This window comes from Enhydra lutris, unplaced genomic scaffold (genome assembly GCF_002288905.1).
Source record: "Enhydra lutris kenyoni isolate GAN:26980312 unplaced genomic scaffold, ASM228890v2 scaffoldscaffold1, whole genome shotgun sequence".
Lineage (NCBI taxonomy): Eukaryota > Metazoa > Chordata > Mammalia > Carnivora > Mustelidae > Enhydra > Enhydra lutris.
This window is the reverse complement of record NW_019154085.1, coordinates 74,557,575-74,580,584: the sequence shown is the minus strand read 5'-3', so window position 1 is coordinate 74,580,584 and position 23,010 is coordinate 74,557,575. Positions and strand designations below refer to the sequence as shown.

The following is a 23,010-nucleotide window of genomic DNA, read 5'->3' as shown; positions in this document are numbered from 1 at the left end:
AATTGCTGTCTTTAATCCTTACAGATGCCCCGAAGGTCATTTTGAGAACCAGCCTTGAGGTGAAACAAGGTGATGAAATAGCCCTCGATGCAACCATCTCTGGGTCTCCTTACCCAGCTATTACATGGCTAAAGGATGAAAAAGTCATTACACCGGAAGAAATTAAGAAGCGAGTAGCACCCACAATTAGGAGGAAGAAGGGTGAAGTTCAAGAAGAAGAACCATTTGTCCTGCCTCTGACAGAACGTTTGAGTATCGACAACAGTAAAAAAGGAGAGTCTCAGCTGCGCGTCCGAGATTCTCTCCGACCTGACCACGGCGTGTATATGATCAAAGCTGAAAATGACCATGGCATTGCCAAAGCTCCCTGTACTGTCTGTGTGCTAGGTGAGTAGGCAAAACAACACTTCTCAATGGAAGGAAGTCTAGGGAAGAGTTTTAGTAAGACATAAAAAGGGGGTTTGGGCCAGTGGGTAGGGGTATCAAAGAAGTAGGAAATAGCTTCAGCAAGCTATCCTCTGACCCATTTTTCCTCCTGGCTATGTAAACAAAATCACCCAAGCTTGTTGTTATTAGCTAGTGTGGTATGAAGACCGATGTAGAAAAACACAGAAGTTTGTGTTAAAGGGGCATGCTGACATGGACGTTTTTCATAACCACTGCTTCTACACAAATTTTTAATCACTGCTGTCTTTTGATATATTAGATACACCAGGACCACCAATCAACTTTGTATTTGAAGATATTAGAAAGAACTCTGTCCTCTGCAAATGGGAACCACCCCTTGATGATGGTGGCAGTGAAATTATAAACTACACTTTGGAAAAGAAAGACAAGACAAAACCTGACTCAGAGTGGATTACTGTCACTGCAACACTTAGACACTGCAAATATTCAGTGACAAAACTAATTGAAGGAAAAGAGTACCTCTTTCGTGTAAGAGCTGAAAACAGGTTTGGGCCTGGACCACCATGTGTTTCCAAACCACTTACAGCCAAAGATCCATTTGGTAAGGTTCTTTTAGCATCTACACTTTGCCTTTTTAGCATATGCATGGGTATATACATTACCATAGCTTTTAAACTTGAATTTTTATGATACTAGGGAATTAATTCAAATATGCAATTTTTTTTTTTTAAATCAGAACCACCTGATGCACCCGACAAGCCCATTGTAGAAGATGTTACCAAAAACAGTATGCTCGTGAAATGGAATGAACCAAAAGATAATGGAAGTCCCATCTTGGGTTATTGGCTTGAAAAACGAGAGGTTAATAGTACACACTGGTCTCGTGTCAACAGAAGCCTTCTGAATTCTTTGAAAACCAATGTAGAAGGCCTATTAGAAGGACTCACCTATGTCTTCAGAGTATGTGCCGAAAATGCAGCTGGACCCGGAAAGTTCAGTCCCCCTTCAGATCCCAAAACAGCACATGATCCAATCTGTAAGTAATTTCTCATGAAGAGAGTGGGGAACAACATGGTGACTATAATTAAGTCACTTAATTTAAGTACTATATTATATGTTTGAAAGTGAAGAGAGTAGATCTTGCATGTTAACACTAAAAAAAAGAAAAATGATAATTGTGTAAGGCAATGAAGGTGTAAACCAACACTGTGGTAATCATTTTGCAACATATGTATCAGATTATCATGTTGTATACCTTAAACTTACCAAAAAAGTGGGGGATGCCTGGGTGGCTCAGTTGGTTAAGCAACTGCCTTCAGCTCAGGTCATGATCCCAGGGTCCTGGAATTGAGCCCCGTGTCAGGCTCCTTACTCAGCAAGGAGTCTGCTTCTCCCTCTCCCTCTTCCTGCTACTCAGCCTGCTTGTGCTTGCTCTCTGTCAAATAAATAAAATTTAAATTTAAAAAATTAAAGAAACTTACCAAAAAAAAAAAAAAACAAAAAAACAAGCAAAATATTAACAATGACTACAGACACATGCTAAGGTCACAAAGTAAAATTTTAAACATCTATAAATATAACTTAAAAGTCTCACAAGACAGTACTTACCCATACTACCTGCAATGCATTCTGGAAAAAAGTGGATAGAGTAAGTTATTGTGCATTTTAAAAGCTTCAGTGAGTTCTTATTTGTGTAACTGCATTCATTCCAGCTCCACCTGGGCCACCTGTCCCAAAAGTCACTGACACAAGCTCTACAACTATTGATCTAGAATGGGAACCCCCAGCTTTCAATGGTGGGGGGGAAATTATTGGCTACTTTGTCGATAAGCAGCTGGTTGGCACAAATGAATGGTCACGCTGCACAGAGAAGATGATCAAGACCCGTCAGTACACCGTCAAAGAAATCCGAGAGGGTGCCGATTATAAACTTCGAGTGAGTGCTGTCAACGCTGCAGGTGAAGGACCGCCAGGAGAGACAGGACCTGTTACTGTGGCTGAACCACAAGGTAACCTATGAGTTCCCTAGATAAGATTATGGTTATTTTCCTAGTAGGAGACTTTTCCCCCATCTTTCTTGGGCTAACGTATTACTGTTCTCTTTAAAACAGAGCCTCCAACTGTGGAACTAGATGTTTCTGTCAAAGCTGGGATACAAATAATGGCTGGGAAGACACTTAGAATTCCAGCTGTGGTGACTGGGCGTCCAGTGCCTACCAGAGTATGGACCATAGAAGAAGGGGAGCTGGATAAAGACCGTGTTGTAATAGAGAACGTTGGAACCAAATCTGAGCTAATTATCAAGAATGCATTGAGAAAAGACCATGGCAGATATGTGATTACAGCTACTAATAGCTGTGGTTCCAAATTTGCAGCAGCCAGGGTAGAAGTTTTTGGTAAGGAATGTTACGTGGATTTTCAGAGGGTTTTCCTAAGTAATACAATTTATCGCATTGATTTTTTATGTTTGTTTGTTAATTTTATTTTACAGACGTTCCTGGACCAGTTCTTGACTTAAAACCTGTTGTAACAAATAGAAAGATGTGTTTACTTAACTGGTCTGATCCAGCAGATGATGGAGGAAGTGAAATCACAGGATTCATTATTGAAAGAAAAGATGCTAAGATGCATACCTGGAGACAACCAATTGAGACCGAGAGATCTAAATGTGACATCACAGGTCTCATTGAGGGGCAAGAATATATGTTCCGTGTGATTGCCAAGAACAAGTTTGGCTGTGGCCCTCCTGTTGAAATAGGACCAATTCTTGCAGTGGATCCACTAGGTAAAGGAGGTTTTTGTTGTGTTTTCTTTGTGTTTGCTTCTAGTTATGTCATTTATTTATTGGGTCTTATGGCTTTGAACTCCCTAACAATCCCATGAGCTATAGCTAGAGAGTGATAAGAAAGGTAAGTCAAGTAACTACTAGCAACTTTAAAGAATACCGTTTTTGCTATAATTTCAATGTCATTTTTGGCTCACTGTAATTTTTGCACAATCCATGCACAGTTTTGTGTACTGAAAAACCTGAATCTAGTGAAGCTTAGCAATAACCTAAAAATAGTTAGAAATACTACATCTCTGCAATAGAGTGCCCTGGAGTAATTCATTTAACACTTCCGTAGTTAAAGGGAATTCACTATTTTTAAAAGGGTACAGGATAGACAACAGCCTTACGATAAATGCCTTAGTCTTCCTTTAGTCCTCAGGTAGTCTCCACACTGGAAGGATATGGAGACCCAGAATCAGAAAAAGCCACCAGAGAATAGAAATCTAACCAAAGGAAATCTCCTTAAACAATATGAACAAATGTGAAACCCTAAAATCGCACACACTTGGAAATGCATCCTGACATCCCAACCAAGAAAGCAAAATTTGTGAGGATGACCCATTCCCCAAGAAACAGAGGCTTTATTGCTCCTCCACCACCACCTCCCTACCAATCAAAAAAAGAAAATTACAACCTCACTGTGACAGCTCATCTCAGATACGTCCGCTGTATGTCAAGTTTTACCAGAGGTATCAGAACAGAGCTGAGCTTCCACCACAAAGCTCAGCTTCTGGTTGTAGTAACAGTCAACAGGAGGGGATCAGGTCTAGTTTTAGCATTCACACTTATTCTTTGTTGTGTCCTTTGGGCGCAAAACTACAGCAGCATTACATAAATTCTCTTTCCATTCCATTTTAAACCCATGCTTAGAGGCAACTTGGTTCAAAGTTCGGTAGACATATCTACTGTCTATTAATAAAGGAAACACCTTAATCTCAGCTGGTCATCCAAAGCAAAACTTCACAGACCTTCTCTTCTACTTCATTAGGATTAGAAGCTTTCCCAGTGACAGAGCTATAACAGATCTAAAATGGTAAAAATAACAAAGGCATACATGTCTTTTATTTCTAATCAAGAATTTTGACTGTAAACCTCACTAAGAGAAAGTCTGCCTATTATTAATGCCTATCATTCTGGTAACTGATGTGTTTTCAGAAGGATTTTAAAGATGGATGTTAAGGTTATGCCAGACAGAAACCTATTTTTCACATAATTAATTTGAAGTGAAGTAGTATCTCTTACATGAATATTTATTTGATGCTTGTCATTTCAACTTGCCTCTGGTTAAAGGTCCTCCAACGTCTCCTGAGAGGCTCACATACACAGAAAGGACAAAGTCCACTATCACCCTTGACTGGAAGGAGCCCCGCAGCAATGGTGGCAGCCCCATCCAGGGCTATATCATTGAAAAACGGCGTCACGACAAACCCAACTTTGAAAGGGTTAACAAGCGACTCTGCCCAACCACATCTTTTCCGGTTGAAGATCTTGATGAACACCAAATGTATGAATTCCGCGTCAAAGCTGTCAACGCAATTGGGGAAAGTGAACCATCCCTGCCTCTTAATGTGGTCATACAAGATGACGAAGGTGTGGAATCTGAGCCTGATTTTAGTGCACTTTCTGGTGCTGCCTTTATCTCATAGAGTGAGCAAACATTTTTATGACTTTTCTTTTCTTTCCCTTCTCTTCGCAGTGCCTCCCAACATTAAGTTGCGCCTGTCTGTTCGAGGAGACACTATCAAAGTCAAGGCAGGAGAGCCTGTTAACATCCCCGCAGATGTGACAGGCCTTCCAATGCCTAAGATTGAGTGGTCCAAGAATGAAACCGTAATCGAAAAACCCACTGATGCACTTAAGATAACCAAGGAAGAAGTATCCCGAAGTGAGGCAAAGACCGAGGTTATCATTCCCAAAGCAGTCCGGGAAGACAAAGGCACTTACACCATTACTGCTTCTAATCGCCTGGGCTCGGTGTTCCGAAATGTTCATGTGGAAGTATATGGTAAGGGACCTGCTTTCTTAGCTCAAAATGGAGTCCAGTGTCTGTTTAAGAATTGTCTTCTCATTCTCCTCTCTTGATTCCTTTCCAGATCGTCCATCACCACCAAGAAATCTTGCTGTTACTGACATTAAAGCTGAATCCTGCTACTTGACATGGGATGCCCCTCTAGACAATGGTGGCAGTGAAATCACCCATTATATCATAGACAAACGTGATGCAAGCCGGAAGAAGAGTGAATGGGAAGAAGTCACCAACACTGCCGTAGAGAGGAAATATGGGGTAAACTGTTCTAAATGTTTTTTTATATACAGTAAAAGGACATGACAGTGAATTAACACCATTCTGGCATAATCTTGGAATTTAATGATTAAACTCAAAACTGCACATAAAAAGATTTATCACAGTTTTTAGCACCATGCACATAAGGCCACTTAAAATTATTTGGGGGCACCTGGGTGGCTCAGTTGGTTAAGTGACTGCCTTTGGTCGTGACCCTGGAGTCCTGGGATGGAGTCCCACATCAGGCTCCCTGCTCGGCAGGGAGTCTGCTTCTCCTGCTGACCTCTATCCTCTCATGGTCTCTCTCTCTCTCATTTTCTCTCTCTCTCTCCCAAATAAATAAGTAAAATCTTTAAAAAAAAAAAAAATACTATTTGGTAGGGCTCCTGGGTGGCTCAGTGGGTTAAGCCTCTGCCTTTGGCTCATGTCATGATCTCAGGGTCCTGGGATCGAGCCCTGCATCGGGCTCTCTGCTCAGCAGGGAGCCTGCTTCCCCCTCTCCCTCTGCCTGCCTTTCTTCCTACATGTGATCTCTCTCTCTCTATGTTAAATAAATAAATAAAATCTTTTAAAAAAATACTATTTGGTAAACCAATTCTCTCTTATTTGAGAGATCCACTACTAGGTACAATAAATATACATATTTGTATTTTTTAATTTAAATTCAATTATCCAACATATAGTACATCATTAGTTTTTGATGTAGTATTTAATAACTTATTAGCTGCACATGCTTTCTCCACATTTGTGTCTATGTATTTTTAAACTATGTATTTACTTGATTTTAATAGGTTTCTTTTTTGTAGTCTTACATATGAAAAGAACCTGAATTTTAAAATAAGTGAAATCAACAAGTCCATTGTTTTTAAGAAATCACTATTCATCTGATTTCTAGGTCTGGAAACTCATCCCCAATGGTCAGTATGAGTTCCGAGTTAGGGCAGTGAATAAATACGGAATCAGCGATGACTGCAAATCAGATAAAGTTGTCATTCAAGATCCCTTCCGCCTTCCTGGACCTCCGGGAAAACCGAAAGTCCTGGAGCGCACCAAAGGGTCAATGCTAGTGAGCTGGACTCCTCCTCTGGACAATGGCGGCTCTCCCATTACTGGCTACTGGCTGGAGAAGAGAGAAGAGGGAGGTTCCTATTGGTCACGTGTCAGCAGAGCACCAATAACCAAAGTGGGATTGAAAGGCATAGAATTCAACGTTCCCCGCTTGATTGAGGGTGTTAAATACCAGTTCAGAGCAATGGCAATAAATGCTGCAGGAGTGGGTCCTCCCAGTGAACCATCAGATCCAGCTGTTGCAGGAGATCCCATATGTAAGTATGCTTCTATTTCTGGAGTTTACGAAGAGCAAAGCCACCAAATGAATAGTTCTGCTCTTAAATTTCTTGCATTTTTCTATACCCAATTATTTATTAAAGTAAAAACCTCATACTTACGTAGAGTATCAGAAGTACATAAATTTGTGTATATGTATAGACAGATATACACACTATACACACAGCTCTATGTATGTATTCATACACACATGTATACACATACGTAAAATCATATAGTTTTTAATTGTTGGTTTAAGCCTAGTATTTATGAGGAATCACAGTGATAAAGACCTTGCACTATAAGCTTCTCTCTGCTCCCATACCCCTATCTCATTTCATACTATGAAAATTATCTCCCTCCCTAAAGAGACCCTCTAGGTAGAGTTGAACAAAAAGTAAAATGTTCACTTTTCAAACATATATATTGTATCTTTAATATAATCTTCAATAATATGTATTGTACCTTTATGCAAGATTCTCAAGCACAGTCCATGAGGTCGTAAGAAAAAAAAAATCCTTCCGAAAGATCTATTTAGCAGATCAGTTCAAAGATTAAAATACCATAGTCTTAATGATTCACTGTATTTGCTATATATCTGATTAGATTCTCTGTAGGAAAAAAAATCAGCTACTTGTTAAAAAGATTTAAAATACTCTAAATTCTCTATGGAGCATATATATATAAAATGAAGTAGTCATTCATTCATTTAGCAAGCCTGTACTGAACATGTGCTTTGTTCAAGGTAGTGTGCTAGAGAGGAAGAGTGAGGGTTCAAAAGGCTTTCTGTAATGGTAAAGCACTGTCAGAAACGTAAAGGATTGTTATATATCGATCTCGTCCCTAAAGAGCATACAATTAGTTTGTGTTCCAAAGCTTACCAGCTAATGATGAAATCATTTTTTTTTACTTTAAATTAAACTAAGGTTTTAGTAGAGAATATGACAGAGTCTCTTCAAAGTGATCTTAAAATAGCTTTTCACTAATTGTGTATAAATGCAACATATATCTATCTAGAGATCATGTATCGTCTTTTTAATCACAGTTAGTTGTTTGCTTATTTTGTTTTCACATTAATGCGAAACGAAAAGAGACTATTTCTTATATTCTCTGCTCTGGAAGGTAATTTATTCTTTCAGAATTCCTACTTTAGTATTTAGTAGATTAAATCTAGCATTCCATTGGCTTCAGAATTTGATACACTCTTCTTCTTCTTCTTCTTCTTAGATCCACCTGGGCCACCTTCTTGCCCAGAGGTCAAAGATAAAACCAAGTCCAGCATCTCGCTGGCATGGAAACCTCCAGCCAAAGATGGCGGCAGTCCAATCAAAGGATACATTGTAGAAATGCAAGAAGAAGGCAGCACCGACTGGAAAAAAGTAAACGAGCCAGACAAACTGCTAACCACCTGTGAATGTGTGGTGCCAAATCTGAAAGAACTCCGCAAGTACCGATTCAGAGTGAAAGCGGTCAATGATGCTGGTGAGTCTGAACCAAGTGATACAACTGGAGAGATCCCTGCCACGGATATTCAAGGTACTCGTCCTTTATTGCATTTCTGTGTTCATTTGATCTGATTACAAAAGTTAATATCCCGAAGATAGGTCACTTACTTCTTTGAAAAAGGTATGCTAAATCCTGTTATATTATTCATGGTATTACAGAGGCACCAGAAGTTTTTATTGACATTGGAGCACAAGACTGTCTGGTTTGTCAAGCTGGCTCCCAGATGAGGATTCCTGCTGTCATCAAGGGACGCCCGACACCGAAATCATCGTGGGAATTTGACGGAAAGGCGAAGAAGGCAGTGAAGGTAAGAAAAATATAATTCTCTGTGTCTCCCATTGAATCACTCTAAGGATTATTAACACTACAATGATCTTCTTCTCTAACAGGATGGAGTTCATGATATACCTGAGGATGCACAGGTAAAAAGAAAAATTGAAGTAGTTCAGAACGCAGTTGACTGCAGTACCGTTCTTACTTCATCCAATATGTAACTACTGTTCTCTCTGTATAGCTGGAGACTGCTGAAAACTCCTCAGTAATCATTATTCCAGAATGCACACGATCTCACACAGGCAAATACAGCATCACAGCCAAGAATAAGGCCGGACAGAAGACAGCACATTGCAGAGTCAAAGTCATGGGTAAGAAGGACTTTAAAAGTGACCATAGAATAAGAACAAATTATTTTAAACAAAGTGACATTGTTTATGTGGTGATTTGCATCCAATAGATGTACCAGGACCACCCAAAGATCTTAAAGTCAGTGACATCACAAGGGGTAGTTGCAGACTCTCGTGGAAGATGCCAGACGATGATGGAGGAGACAGGATTAAGGGCTATGTTATAGAGAAGAAGACTATTGATGGAAAAGCCTGGACTAAAGTCAATCCAAACTGTGGGAGCACCACATTTGTGGTTCCTGATCTCATCTCTGAACAGCAGTATTTCTTCCGCGTGCGTGCAGAAAACCGTTTCGGTATTGGTGCACCCGCGGAGACCATTCAGAGGACCACAGCCAGAGATCCAATATGTAAGTTTTTTTTTTCCTAATATGAGATTAAAATAGTTCCTCAAATTTGAAATATATCATTATAAACAATGCTTAATACTTCCTTTACCTATTTTTAAAGATCCTCCTGATCCCCCCATTAAACTCAAGATTGGCCTCATAACAAAGAACACAGTACACCTATCATGGAAACCCCCAAAGAATGATGGGGGCTCCCCTGTCACCCACTATATTGTTGAGTGCCTTGCATGGGACCCTACTGGGAAAAAGAAAGAAGCTTGGAAACAGTGCAACAAGCGTGATGTGGAAGAACTAGAATTTACTGTTGAAGACCTTGTCGAGGGTGGCGAATATGAATTCAGAGTCAAGGCTGTGAATGCTGCAGGAGTCAGCAAACCTTCAGCCACTGTGGGCCCAGTGACTGTCAAAGACCAGACATGTAAGCCCCCACGTATTAACTGAGAATGTCCTCTCTAGGAACCCCTTCCTAGTAATTTAATATCAGTCCAGAGTAGAAAGAAAAATATCTGTACATCAGGAGGCTAGTGTGAGTGGAAGGTGAACATGGGCATATTAATCACTCTTTCCCTCAACTTCTACTGAATTATCCTATTTCCTTACATATTAAACTTTTCCCTTATTTGAAGGGGATGACATTTGGAATTTCCATACTATAATTTTCTGCATGATCCTCAAAAGGGGAAGAAAGTAAGCAGTTATTTGTTCAGCAAGTTCTGAACCCCATTTATCTTCCCAATCAAGTTTCTTTTTCTCTATTTAAGAAAAAGATACATCCATTTTAATAGATTAATATAGACAAATATGGTAATAATTCTTCCTCTGTTATTGTTACGATCCCTACTGCTTTGTGTTTGTTCAGTTCTTTCTTCTAAAATTAGGAGGGTTGTAGTCACTACCCTCTTTGCACGTTCTCCTGCATTCATGGAAAATGGGAAGTTGCTTTGCCTCCACTAGTAGTTGTATTTCTGAGGGCATTCTCTCAGAATAAAAACTGTAAGTCCTCTCATAATTCTGCATATTTAAGAAAATACGCATCTATATTAAAGGGAATATCATGAAAGAACTCTAAACCTAGGCTATCACAATCTTCACTTCTCTCTGCCCTCTTTCATTATCTACATGCATAATAACGCCCAATAAGGGAGAGGCAAGAGTTGATTACGTAGCCACATGTAGGTCCAATAAAGGATGATGACTACATATACCTGCTCTCCAAACTGGTATAAACTGAAGTCAGATCTGTTCTTCATATTGGGCTGGGCTAGGAAGCCTGTCTATAGTAGATACAAATAGCTTTATAGGCACTGTAAATTCTACTTTCTGTCCCTAGTGACCACATTGTTGTTGTTGTTGTTGTTGTTTTAAACAATCTAGGCCCACCATCAATTGAGCTAAAAGAATTCATGGAGGTTGAAGAAGGAACAGATGTTAACATTGTGGCCAAAATTAAAGGTGTGCCATTCCCAACACTGACCTGGTTTAAAGCTCCTCCAAGGAAGCCTGACAAAAAAGAACCTGTTATCTATGACACGCACGTCAACAAACTGGTAGTGGATGACACTTGCACCTTAGTTATTCCACAGTCTCGCAGGAGTGACACTGGCTTATATACCATCACAGCTGTGAATAATCTGGGAACAGCATCAAAGGAGATGAGACTGAATGTCTTGGGTAAAGATAGCACGGCTTAATTAAAACTACATGTTTTTCTGTTCCTGTGTATATTATTTGGCTTTAAAACCATTCTTCTAATATTTTTTTTCTCCTTTTTAAAACCATTTTAGGTCGTCCTGGCCCTCCAGTGGGACCAATAAAGTTTGAATCTATTTCAGCAGATCAAATGACATTATCTTGGCTTCCACCTTTGGATGATGGAGGGTCTAAGATTACAAACTATGTAATTGAGAAGAGGGAGGCTAACAGGAAGACATGGGTGCGTGTCTCCAGTGAACCTAAAGAGTGCACATACACAATTCCCAAATTGCTAGAAGGCCATGAATATGTATTCCGAATCATGGCCCAGAACAAATTTGGCATTGGGGAGCCTCTTGACAGTGAACCTGAAACAGCAAGAAACCTCTTCTGTAAGTAGGACATGCTTTACATATAAAGTCACTCTTACTGTTGTTTTGTTTTTTATAATTTCTAGAAATCAATGTGATTTCTTTTCCACAGCTGTCCCTGGAGCACCAGATAAACCAACAGTTAGCAGCGTGACTCGCAACTCCATGACTGTCAATTGGGAAGAACCAGAATACGATGGAGGCTCTCCTGTGACAGGATACTGGCTAGAAATGAAAGACACCACTTCAAAGAGGTGGAAGAGAGTTAACCGAGATCCTATCAAGGCCATGACTCTGGGTGTTTCTTATAAAGTGACTGGTCTTATCGAAGGTTCTGACTATCAGTTCCGTGTATATGCAATCAATGCTGCTGGTGTGGGTCCTGCAAGTCTGCCATCAGACCCAGTGACTGCTAGAGATCCAATTGGTAAGCCTTGAAACCATTCCTTTTTTTTTTTTTTTTACTCCACCCCAAAGTGCCGTGGAAAAGTCAAGAATACTTATGTATACTGGTTTTTTCCAGCCCCTCCTGGTCCTCCAATTCCCAAAGTCACAGACTGGACTAAATCATCTGTGGATTTGGAGTGGTCTCCGCCACTAAAAGATGGGGGATCCAAAGTAACTGGATACATCGTTGAATATAAAGAAGAAGGAAAAGAGGAATGGGAACAGGTAGCTAACATTTGGCATTATGAAAATAAAATAAGCGAAAAGTATAGCTGTTATTCTGAATCACATTAATTTCTATTTGTAGAAATAAAAATACCTTTTTATTAAGAAATCAGAAAACAATTACAACTGATAATCCAAACACCTGTTATGTCAAAAATTTAATCAAAAGTTAATATTGTTATTAAAACACAATTCCTGGCAAGACATTTCTTGCAGTGTTTACCTGCAATATCTGATCCGCAAAACCTAAAGTGGCAACAATTTTCCCAGAGTGGTTAAATATGCTGTTGGTTAGACTTCAGAAAGCCGTGAAAACAAGAAGCTACAAAGAACTGAATGCATGTAATCCTTCCCTAGGCTAAAGATAAAGAAGTGAGAGGAACAAAGCTTGTTGTGACAGGCTTAAAAGAGGGAGCTTTCTACAAATTCAGAGTTAGAGCAGTCAACATTGCAGGCATTGGAGAACCTGGAGAAGTCACAGATGTCATTGAAATGAAGGACAGAATTGGTAATTATTCACACTGCTATTATTTTCTCCATATTTGTCTTTTGGATTGGTAATGAAAACCACATTTGTAATTTTCAATTGTGTTCCAGTGTCACCTGACCTTCAGCTAGATGCCAGTGTCAGAGACAGAATTGTGGTTCACGCTGGAGGGGTGATCCGGATCATTGCGTATGTGTCTGGAAAACCTCCTCCAACTGTCACCTGGAACATGAATGAAAGAGCATTACCTCAAGAAGCTACCATCGAGACCACAGCCATTAGCTCCTCCATGGTCATCAAGAATTGCCAGAGGAGCCACCAAGGTGTCTATTCTCTTCTCGCCAAAAATGCAGGGGGAGAAAGAAAGAAGACCATTATTGTTGATGTATTAGGTATGTTGATGTATTAGGTAAATACCTTTAATTTGTCCATGCAGCTTTTAAAAATGACATTTTGACTTCATCTACAGCCAAGCTGTGTTACAGTAAAACTGTTACAAATGTTTTGGAAAATCAGAAAAATCACCCACAATCCAACTGACCATTGCTAACATTTAAAAATCTTTCCTCTTTTTTTTTTGTCTTATACCTCTTTTATATTGTTGTACTTCTATAAATACAGTTTTATATGTTGTCTTTTTATATAACATTAAAAAGTTATGTTTTTATGTTATATAAAAACAAAGTTTTTTAAATAAAATTTTGTATATTGCCTTTTTATATGACATGCCACCATAAGCACTATGTTTTATATAGTTTCTATAAAAGCAAGTTTCCTGCACATGTACATGAATATCTAATAATTTACTAAGGTTGATCAATTTCACATCATGAGAGTGTATCCCTTGCTAATTATCATGATAAAGCAAAAGTCTCTGTGAAGGGTTTCAGTATTCTAATTGAAAAGCGTGTGATGGGTATTAAGGAGGACACGTGTGATGAGCATTAGGTGTTATACACAACTAAAATGAACCATTGAACACTACATCAAAAACTATGTACTATATGCTGGCTAACTGAACATAATAAAAAAAAGCATGATATTTGATTATCAATATTAGATTTCTAGTCACTGAATAGAGGTGAACTCTACAGTTTTTCATGCCCCTTGTTGGCTGCTTTATGCTAGTGATTTGCTCAGAGAGTAAACCCCTCCCACTCAGATTTCACTCTCATCATGTCTCTAGGCACAATCATACTCCAAACAATGAGTTTTTATGTGAAAATAGCTGGTTCTCTACTGAACATAATTAATGATATGTAAACATATTGTGTTTTCATTAATGAAAAAGGCATGAGGGAAAAGATCTCATTGACCCAACAGTCCTACAAGCTTTTAGGTTAGTTTCAAGCTCTTCAACACCCATTATTTTAACTTGAGAACCAGTACACTTTCAAGGTTGAATTCCAGCCCTCTCAAAGGGCCTTCTGAGATTTGGGAATTCCCGTGCTCCTTATTGATTTACTAGTCACCTAGAAAAAGCTCTCTCTCCCTTTCCCTTCTGGAGAGTAAACTAGACAACAGAAAGTAGCCATGCCACCCCTCACCCCTTTTCCTGTCTCCTTCTGTGCATTCTCCTTCTAGCAGCTCCCTATCTGGACTTACAAATTACAAAAAAAAAGTATAAACATACATATATAAATACCCATATGTTATATATATACACACACATTACTATTCCTGCAGCTTCTACTAAAACAGTGGCAAACAGTAATTATAAACGTACTTCATTTAAAAATATGAATATAGATACCATGGGGAAGAAAAAAATCAATAGCCATGAAATCTTATTCATAACAGTTTTGTTTTTTTAAACACAGAGGGTAACAAATGTTGAGCCCGGTTGTTCACTGAAAACAGCCGGCTAGAAATTGTCTCCTCTTTTTCCCAGATGTGCCAGGTCCTGTTGGAACACCCTTCCAGGCTCACAACCTAACCAATGACTCCTGCAAACTGACATGGTTTTCTCCAGAAGATGATGGAGGCTCTCCAATCACCAATTATGTCATTGAGAAGCGTGAATCTGACCGCAGAGCATGGACCCCAGTGACATACACAGTTACCCGACAGAATGCTACTGTCCAGGGTCTCATTGAAGGAAAATCCTACTTTTTCCGAATTGCAGCCGAAAACAGTGTTGGCATAGGCCCATTTACTGAGACACCAACCGCTCTTGTCATCCGAGATCCAATAAGTAAGTGCAATTTAAAATAATTTCATCCTTAATCACTTCTTCATTCATTTAGGAAAAGAGGATGGTGAAAATATGTGTACCGAGACTAAACATTTCATTCCCTTGAAAGCATTCAGTAGACAAATGCTCAAAGCCTCATGTTGGTGGTGTTTGAATGCGATCGTGAGAGACATTATGGGAATATAGGAGTCTTCCAATTCCTCCATGGATACTACACTATTTTTTTTAATTTTCCACTTAATGTCATGAATATGAAATAATATCCCAACTCTGGAGAACTTTCTTAAATGATTTGGCCTCAACGAACCTCTATTTCCTCATCTATCATAGAAAATTAGACTGGGTGGTGTCTTTTTTAACTCTAATAGTGCTATGGTGAGAACTTTCTGTTACTTATCAAAGCAAATAATTTAACGTTTAAGTGCAGTCCTCCAAAAGTATCATTTACTATTTACTATGATTTACTACATTTTTTAACATGACCTTTTCTTCATTGTAATTCTGTATTTTACTTGCAGCTGTACCAGAGCGTCCTGAAGACCTGGAAGTCAAAGAAGTTACTAAAGATTCTGTTTCCTTGATTTGGAATCCTCCTAAGTATGATGGTGGATCAGAAATTATCAACTATGTCCTAGAAAGCCGCCTCATTGGAACTGAGAAATTCCACAAGGTTACAAATGACAACTTGCTTAGCAGAAAATACACTGTGAAAGGCTTAAAAGAAGGTGATACCTATGAGTACCGTGTCAGTGCTGTGAATATCGTGGGACAAGGCAAACCATCATTTTGTACCAAGCCCATCACTTGCAAGGATGACCTGGGTATGTGTCAAATGCAATTCATGCTCTGAAAACTTGTACACTTACAGATTTGCCATAAGACATCAGTAAAACTGACTTGCCTGTATAATTACAATTTCAGCTCCTCCAACCCTTGACCTCGACTTCAGAGATAAGCTCACAGTTCGGGTTGGTGAAGCTTTTGCTCTCACTGGCCGTTACTCAGGCAAACCAAAGCCTAAAATTACTTGGTTCAAAGATGAAGCTGATGTGCTGGAGGATGATCGCACTCAGATAAAGACCACTCCAACAAAACTTGCTCTAGAGAAGATCAAGGCCAAACGTTCAGATTCCGGCAAATACTGCGTGGTTGTGGAGAACAGTACAGGCTCCAGGAAAGGGTTCTGTCAAGTCAATGTTGTTGGTAAGTATCCTTTAGCAAGAAGAATAGATATTCTGTTCTTTCCAAAGCAGAATGGGCAATTACATTTTGGGCTGTGTTTTTTTCTGCAGACCGTCCTGGACCACCAGTAGGACCAGTTATTTTCGATGAGGTGACCAAAGATTACATGGTTATCTCTTGGAAGCCACCTTTAGATGACGGAGGCAGTGAAATTACCAATTACATTATTGAGAAGAAGGAGGTGGGCAAAGACATTTGGATGCCTGTGACATCTGCAAGTGCTAAAACAACATGCAAAGTTTCTAAACTCCTTGAAGGAAAAGATTATATTTTCCGGATATATGCTGAAAACCTGTATGGAATAAGTGATCCTCTGGTGTCTGATTCCATGAAAGCCAAAGATCGTTTCAGTACGCATTACATTTCCTTTTAGTGATTCTGTGTTGAATATTGTTAGTAGGGAAAATGACATTTCTAACACGCTCTGCTAATGTTTGTCGTAGGGGTTCCTGATGCACCAGAGCAGCCCATTGTCACAGAGGTTACCAAAGACTCTGCATTAGTAACCTGGAACAAGCCAAATGATGGAGGAAAGCCCATCACAAACTACATCCTGGAAAAGAGGGAAACTATGTCAAAAAGATGGGCTAGAGTTACCAAAGAGCCCATCCATCCATACACTAAATTCAGGGTTCCTGATCTTCTAGAAGGGTGTCAGTATGAATTCCGGGTTGCTGCAGAAAATGAAATTGGTATTGGCGATCCAAGCCCACCATCCAAACCAGTCTTTGCTAAAGATCCAATTGGTACAATATTAAAGCATTCATTCTGTCTTCACGTTATCCAACTTGGTTTGCGGCTGTGTTCTAACTCCTTTTTGTTTTTTTTTTTTCTTTTATTACATAGCTAAACCAAGTCCACCAATTAATCCTGAAGCAATTGATACAACGTGTAATTCAGTTGATCTAACCTGGCAGCCACCACGTCATGATGGCGGGAGCAAGATTCTGGGTTATATTGTTGAGTACCAGAAAGTTGGAGATGAAGAGTGGAAGAGAGCTAATTACACTCCTGAGTCATGTCCTGAAACTAAGTATAAAGTCACCGGTCTTCGGGATGGTCAAACCTATAAGTTCAGGGTATTGGCAGTCAACGAAGCTGGTGAATCCGATCCAGCTTATGTTCCCGAGCCAGTGCTAGTAAAAGACAGACTTGGTGAGTAAAATCATCTCAGCTATAATAGCAAAGAAGATAGGTGTCTCTTTGTATATGCTTCATTGTAAAATACATAAATCAAATCTGAAGTACTATTTGCTTTATTCCAGAACCCCCAGAGTTGATTCTTGATGCCAACATGGCAAGAGAACAACACATAAAGGTTGGTGATACTCTAAGACTTAGTGCTGTCATCAAAGGTGTGCCATTCCCAAAAGTAACTTGGAAGAAAGGAGACAGAGAAGCTCCAACTAAAGCAAGAATCGATGTTACTCCAGTTGGTAGCAAGCTTGAAATTCCTAATGCTGCCCATGAAGATGGCGGAATTTATTCTTTAACAGTGGAGAATCCAGCTGGTTCAAAAACTGTCTCAGTAAAAGTCCTCGTATTAGGTGAGAATTTTCATACTTATGTATTTAATGTCATAACATATTAAAAATAAATTTTGATACATTTTGAGCTGTTATTGGGTTAAATCACTTATTATAACTTCATTATTTAACACTTTCAGATAAGCCGGGGCCACCTAGAGATCTGGAAGTCAGTGAAATTAGGAAAGACTCTTGTTACCTTACTTGGAAGGAACCACTGGATGATGGTGGTTCTGTTATTACAAATTACGTGGTTGAGAGGAGAGATGTTGCCACCTCCCAGTGGTCACCTCTTTCAGCTACATCCAAGAAGAAGAGCCACATGGCTAAACACCTTACTGAAGGCAATCAGTATCTCTTCCGGGTAGCTGCTGAGAACCAGTATGGACGTGGTCCTTTTGTTGAAACACCTAAACCCATCAAGGCTCTGGATCCTCTCCGTAAGTTGCTTTCTCTGGATACAGAGGTTTTCTCTGACTGTCTCTGAGAATGTTATTCACTCATCATAACTTCTTCTTTTGAAAAGATCCCCCAGGGCCACCGAAAAACTTACACCATGTAGATGTCGACAAGACTGAAGTCTCACTTGTTTGGAATAAGCCTGATCGTGACGGTGGCTCTCCAATCACTGGCTATTTGGTGGAATATCAAGAAGAGGGCACCGAAGACTGGATTAAGTTCAAGACTGTGACAAACTTAGAGTGTGTTGTTACTGGACTGCAGCAAGGAAAGACGTATAGCTTCCGCGTAAAAGCTGAAAATATTGTGGGTCTTGGTCTCCCTGACACAACTATCCCAATAGAATGTCAAGAAAAACTAGGTAATTTTTGGACTGGCATTATTATTTTTTTTAATTCATGTTGCGAAAATCAACATCTAATTTTTTCATGTTCACTTTCCAGTGCCTCCATCCGTGGAACTAGATGTGAAATTAATTGAAGGCCTTGTGGTAAAAGCTGGAACTACAGTCAGGTTCCCTGCCATCATAAGAGGCGTACCCATTCCCACTGTCAAGTGGACAACGGATGGGAGTGAGATCAAAACAGATGAACACTACACAGTTGAAACTGACAGCTTCTCATCAGTACTTACTATTAAGAACTGCTTAAGGAGAGACACTGGGGAATATCAAATCACAGTTTCCAATGCAGCTGGCACCAAAACAGTAGCTGTACATCTTACTGTTCTTGATGTTCCTGGTCCACCAACAGGTCCTATTAATATTCTGGATGTTACCCCAGAATATATGACTATCTCATGGCAGCCACCAAAGGATGATGGAGGAAGCCCTGTGATAAATTATATCGTTGAGAAACAAGATACAAGGAAAGGCACATGGGGTGTTGTCTCATCAGGAAGCAGTAAGACAAAGCTGAAAATCCCACATCTGCAAAAAGGCTGTGAATATATTTTCCGAGTCAGAGCAGAGAATAAGATGGGTGTTGGTCCTCCCCTTGACTCCGTTCCTACTGTTGCTAAACATAAGTTTAGTCCTCCATCTCCTCCTGGTAAACCAGTGGTTACTGACATTACCGAAAATGCTGCAACAGTGTCTTGGACACTGCCAAAATCTGATGGCGGCAGTCCAATAATTGGTTACTATGTGGAACGTCGAGAAATAACTGGCAAATGGGTGAGAGTCAACAAAACACCCATACCTGACCTGAAGTTTAGAGTGACTGGACTGTATGAGGGAAATACATACGAGTTTAGGGTTTTTGCTGAAAATCTTGCAGGACTAAGCAATCCATCGCCAAGTTCTGACCCAATAAAAGCTTGCCGGCCCATCAAACCACCTGGACCACCAATTAATCCTAAACTGAAAGACAAGACCAAAGAAACAGCTGACTTGGTATGGACAAAGCCTCTCAGTGATGGTGGCAGCCCCATTCTAGGCTACATAGTGGAATGTCAGAAACCTGGTACAACACAGTGGAATAGGATTAATAAAGATGAACTCATTAGGCAGTGTGCCTTTAGGGTACCTGGACTAGTTGAAGGAAATGAGTACAGATTCCGTATAAAGGCAGCTAATATTGTGGGAGAGGGAGAGCCAAGAGAACTAGCAGAATCTGTGATTGCGAAAGACATCCTTCATCCTCCAGAAGTAGAACTTGATGTTACTTGTCGTGATGTTATTACCGTTAGAGTGGGCCAAACTATCCGCATTCTTGCTCGAGTCAGAGGCAGACCTGATCCAGACATAACTTGGTCCAAGGAAGGCAAAGTATTGGTCCGAGAAAAGCGGGTTGACATAATTCATGATCTACCTCGTGTTGAATTACAGATTAAAGATGCTGTTAGAGCTGATCATGGCAAGTATATTATCTCAGCCAAGAATACCAGTGGGCATGCCCAAGGTTCCGCCATTGTTAACGTTCTTGACCGACCTGGGCCTTGCCAGAATTTAAGGGTTAGCAATGTAACCAAAGAAAACTGTACAATTTCTTGGGAGAACCCACTAGATAACGGTGGCTCAGAAATAACGAATTTCATAGTAGAATATCGCAAACCAAACCAGAAAGGCTGGTCAATTGTTGCTTCAGATGCCACTAAGCGATTAATTAAGGCCAACCTCTTAGCCAACAACGAATACTATTTCCGAGTCTGTGCAGAGAATAAAGTAGGAGTTGGTCCAACCATTGAAACAAAAACTCCAATTCTGGCTATTAACCCTATTGATAGGCCAGGTGAGCCTGAAAACCTTCACATTGCAGATAAAGGAAAGACATTTGTCTATCTCAAGTGGCGGCGGCCAGATTATGATGGTGGTAGCCCAAATCTGTCCTATCACGTTGAGAGGAGGCTGAAGGGCTCTGATGAATGGGAAAGAGTGCATAAAGGAAGCATTAAAGAAACCCATTACATGGTTGACAGATGTGTTGAAAACCAGATTTATGAGTTCAGAGTGCAAACAAAGAATGAAGGTGGGGAAAGTGACTGGGTGAAGACAGAGGAAGTTGTTGTGAAGGAAGATTTACAGAAACCAGTACTTGATCTGAAATTAAGTGGCGTGCTGACTGTCAAAGCAGGAGACACCATTAGACTTGAGGCAGGTGTTAGAGGCAAACCATTCCCAGAAGTTTTATGGACCAAGGACAAAGATGCTACAGACTTAACAAGATCACCAAGGGTCAAGATTGATACCAGTGCTGATTCATCCAAATTTTCTCTTTCTAAAGCAAAGCGAAGTGATGGCGGTAAATATGTAATTACAGCAACTAACACGGCTGGCAGTTTTGTGGCCTATGCTACTGTCAATGTTTTAGATAAGCCTGGTCCTGTAAGAAATCTGAAAATTACTGATGTGTCCAGTGATCGGTGTACTATTCGCTGGGATCCACCAGAGGATGATGGTGGCTGTGAAATCCAAAATTATATTCTAGAAAAATGTGAGAGTAAGCGAATGGTTTGGTCTACCTATTCTGCTAATGTCTTAACACCCGGTGCTACAGTAACACGTCTCATAGAAGGAAATGAATATATTTTCAGAGTCCGTGCAGAAAATAAAATAGGCACAGGGCCTCCAACAGAAAGTAAACCAGTCATTGCAAAAACCAAATATGATAGACCTGGTCGCCCAGATCCTCCAGAAGTCACCAAAGTAAGCAAAGAAGAGATGACCGTGGTTTGGAATCCACCTGAATATGATGGTGGAAAATCCATCACAGGATACTATTTGGAGAAAAAGGAAAAACATTCAGTACGATGGGTCCCTGTTAACAAGAGTGCAATCCCCGAGAGACGTCTCAAAGTACAGAACCTCCTCCCAGGACATGAATATCAGTTCCGTGTCAAGGCAGAAAATGAAATTGGAATTGGAGAACCAAGCTTGCCCTCAAGGCCAGTGGTGGCAAAAGACCCCATAGGTATGATGTTCTTTTTTTCTAATTTCGCAGCAAATCTTAATCCCGAGCACAGAGGTATTAGACAAATAAGTTAAATCCATGACTTCAAAACTTTAGCCAATATTCTTCCAAGTAGATCTTTTACCAGATCACCTAAAATGTACAAACAACAGTAGATTCTAAATTTATAAAGGGAAATAAGGACTCAGTGATTGAGAAGTTGAATGTCCTATCTTTGATTAACTGAAAATGGACGACTTTGTAATATAAACTACACATTGGAGTATCACCAGTTAGAGTTAATGAAGGGTATATTCATTCTTATATATTTACTATTTTCAGAACCACCTGGTCCACCAACCAATCTCAAAGTGGTCGACACAACCAAAAGTTCCATAACTCTTGGATGGGGAAAACCAGTGTATGATGGTGGCGCGCCAATAATCGGATATGTTGTGGAAATGAGACCAAAACGAGAAGATGCATCTCCTGATGAAGGCTGGAAAAGGTGCAATGCTGCCGCACAACTTGTTCGCATGGAGTTCACTGTTACCAGCTTGGATGAAAACCAGGAATATGAGTTCAGGGTGTGTGCCCAAAACCAAGCTGGCATTGGGCGCCCTGCCGAACTAAAGGATGCTATCAAACCTAAAGAAATCCTTGGTGAGACCCTATTTTGTCCTAGGATTCATTCACTTTACACTTCTTGCATGATTTCCCCACATTCCAAAATGTCAACTAATGGTTTTTATATCATTTGCAGAACCTCCGGAGATTGATCTGGATGCCAGCATGAGAAAACTGGTCATAGTGAGAGCAGGATGCCCTATCCGACTATTTGCCATAGTGAGAGGACGACCTGCTCCTAAAGTCACTTGGCGAAAAGTGGGTATAGACAATGTGGTCAGAAAAGGACAAGTTGATCTGGTGGACACGATGGCCTTCCTTGTCATCCCCAATTCCACCCGTGATGACTCGGGAAAATATTCCTTGACACTTGTGAACCCAGCAGGAGAAAAGGCCGTGTTTGTGAATGTCAGAGTATTAGGTGGGTTACTAACAAGCTCCTTCTTCCCCTTCGAAAACACATTAGTTAAGAAGAAGGCTGAAGAGACCTGTATATCTGATTTTGTGGCTCTTTACAGATACTCCCGGACCTGTGACTGATTTAAAAGTTTCAGATGTCACTAAAACGTCATGCCACATTTCCTGGGCCCCTCCTGAGAATGACGGTGGGAGCCAAGTGACACATTACATTGTGGAGAAGCGTGAGGCAGAAAGAAAGACGTGGTCAACAGTTACCCCGGAAATCAAGAAAACGAGCTTCCAAGTCACCAACCTTGTCCCTGGGAATGAGTACTTCTTCAGAGTCACTGCCGTCAATGAATATGGTCCTGGCGTGCCAGCAGATGTCCCCAAACCAGTGCTTGCATCAGATCCTCTGAGTAAGGACCGTCCTTTTTCCTCCTTTTCACTCCAGTCTCAAGATACTGAAACACGTTCATCTACCACACCAAAGGGCTTTAATTTGTAGAAACCCAAACAGGACAAATAAATCTCTAACTCACTCATTGAAGAGTGTTTTAATCTG

The 23,010-nt window shown here is 40.2% G+C and overlaps 1 protein-coding gene across 1 annotated transcript in view; it reads left to right on the top strand.

Annotated features, from left to right (window-relative positions):
* Positions 1-23,010, top strand: part of LOC111151669 (titin) — a 270,197-nt gene that overhangs the window by 186,645 nt on the left and 60,542 nt on the right. The window contains 35 exon segments of the mRNA XM_022509842.1: positions 25-387; positions 707-1,009; positions 1,145-1,444; positions 2,121-2,417; positions 2,520-2,804; positions 2,900-3,193; positions 4,529-4,828; positions 4,935-5,243; positions 5,332-5,522; positions 6,418-6,847; positions 8,076-8,384; positions 8,513-8,661; positions 8,744-8,776; positions 8,869-8,998; positions 9,088-9,387; positions 9,488-9,805; positions 10,762-11,058; positions 11,172-11,471; positions 11,563-11,877; positions 11,974-12,122; positions 12,480-12,630; positions 12,720-13,001; positions 14,501-14,803; positions 15,322-15,624; positions 15,725-16,006; positions 16,096-16,395; positions 16,489-16,791; positions 16,892-17,200; positions 17,311-17,592; positions 17,712-18,011; positions 18,098-18,391; positions 18,474-21,440; positions 21,762-22,082; positions 22,183-22,467; positions 22,565-22,864. Of these exon segments, the coding sequence (XP_022365550.1) occupies positions 25-387; positions 707-1,009; positions 1,145-1,444; positions 2,121-2,417; positions 2,520-2,804; positions 2,900-3,193; positions 4,529-4,828; positions 4,935-5,243; positions 5,332-5,522; positions 6,418-6,847; positions 8,076-8,384; positions 8,513-8,661; positions 8,744-8,776; positions 8,869-8,998; positions 9,088-9,387; positions 9,488-9,805; positions 10,762-11,058; positions 11,172-11,471; positions 11,563-11,877; positions 11,974-12,122; positions 12,480-12,630; positions 12,720-13,001; positions 14,501-14,803; positions 15,322-15,624; positions 15,725-16,006; positions 16,096-16,395; positions 16,489-16,791; positions 16,892-17,200; positions 17,311-17,592; positions 17,712-18,011; positions 18,098-18,391; positions 18,474-21,440; positions 21,762-22,082; positions 22,183-22,467; positions 22,565-22,864 (12,354 nt within the window).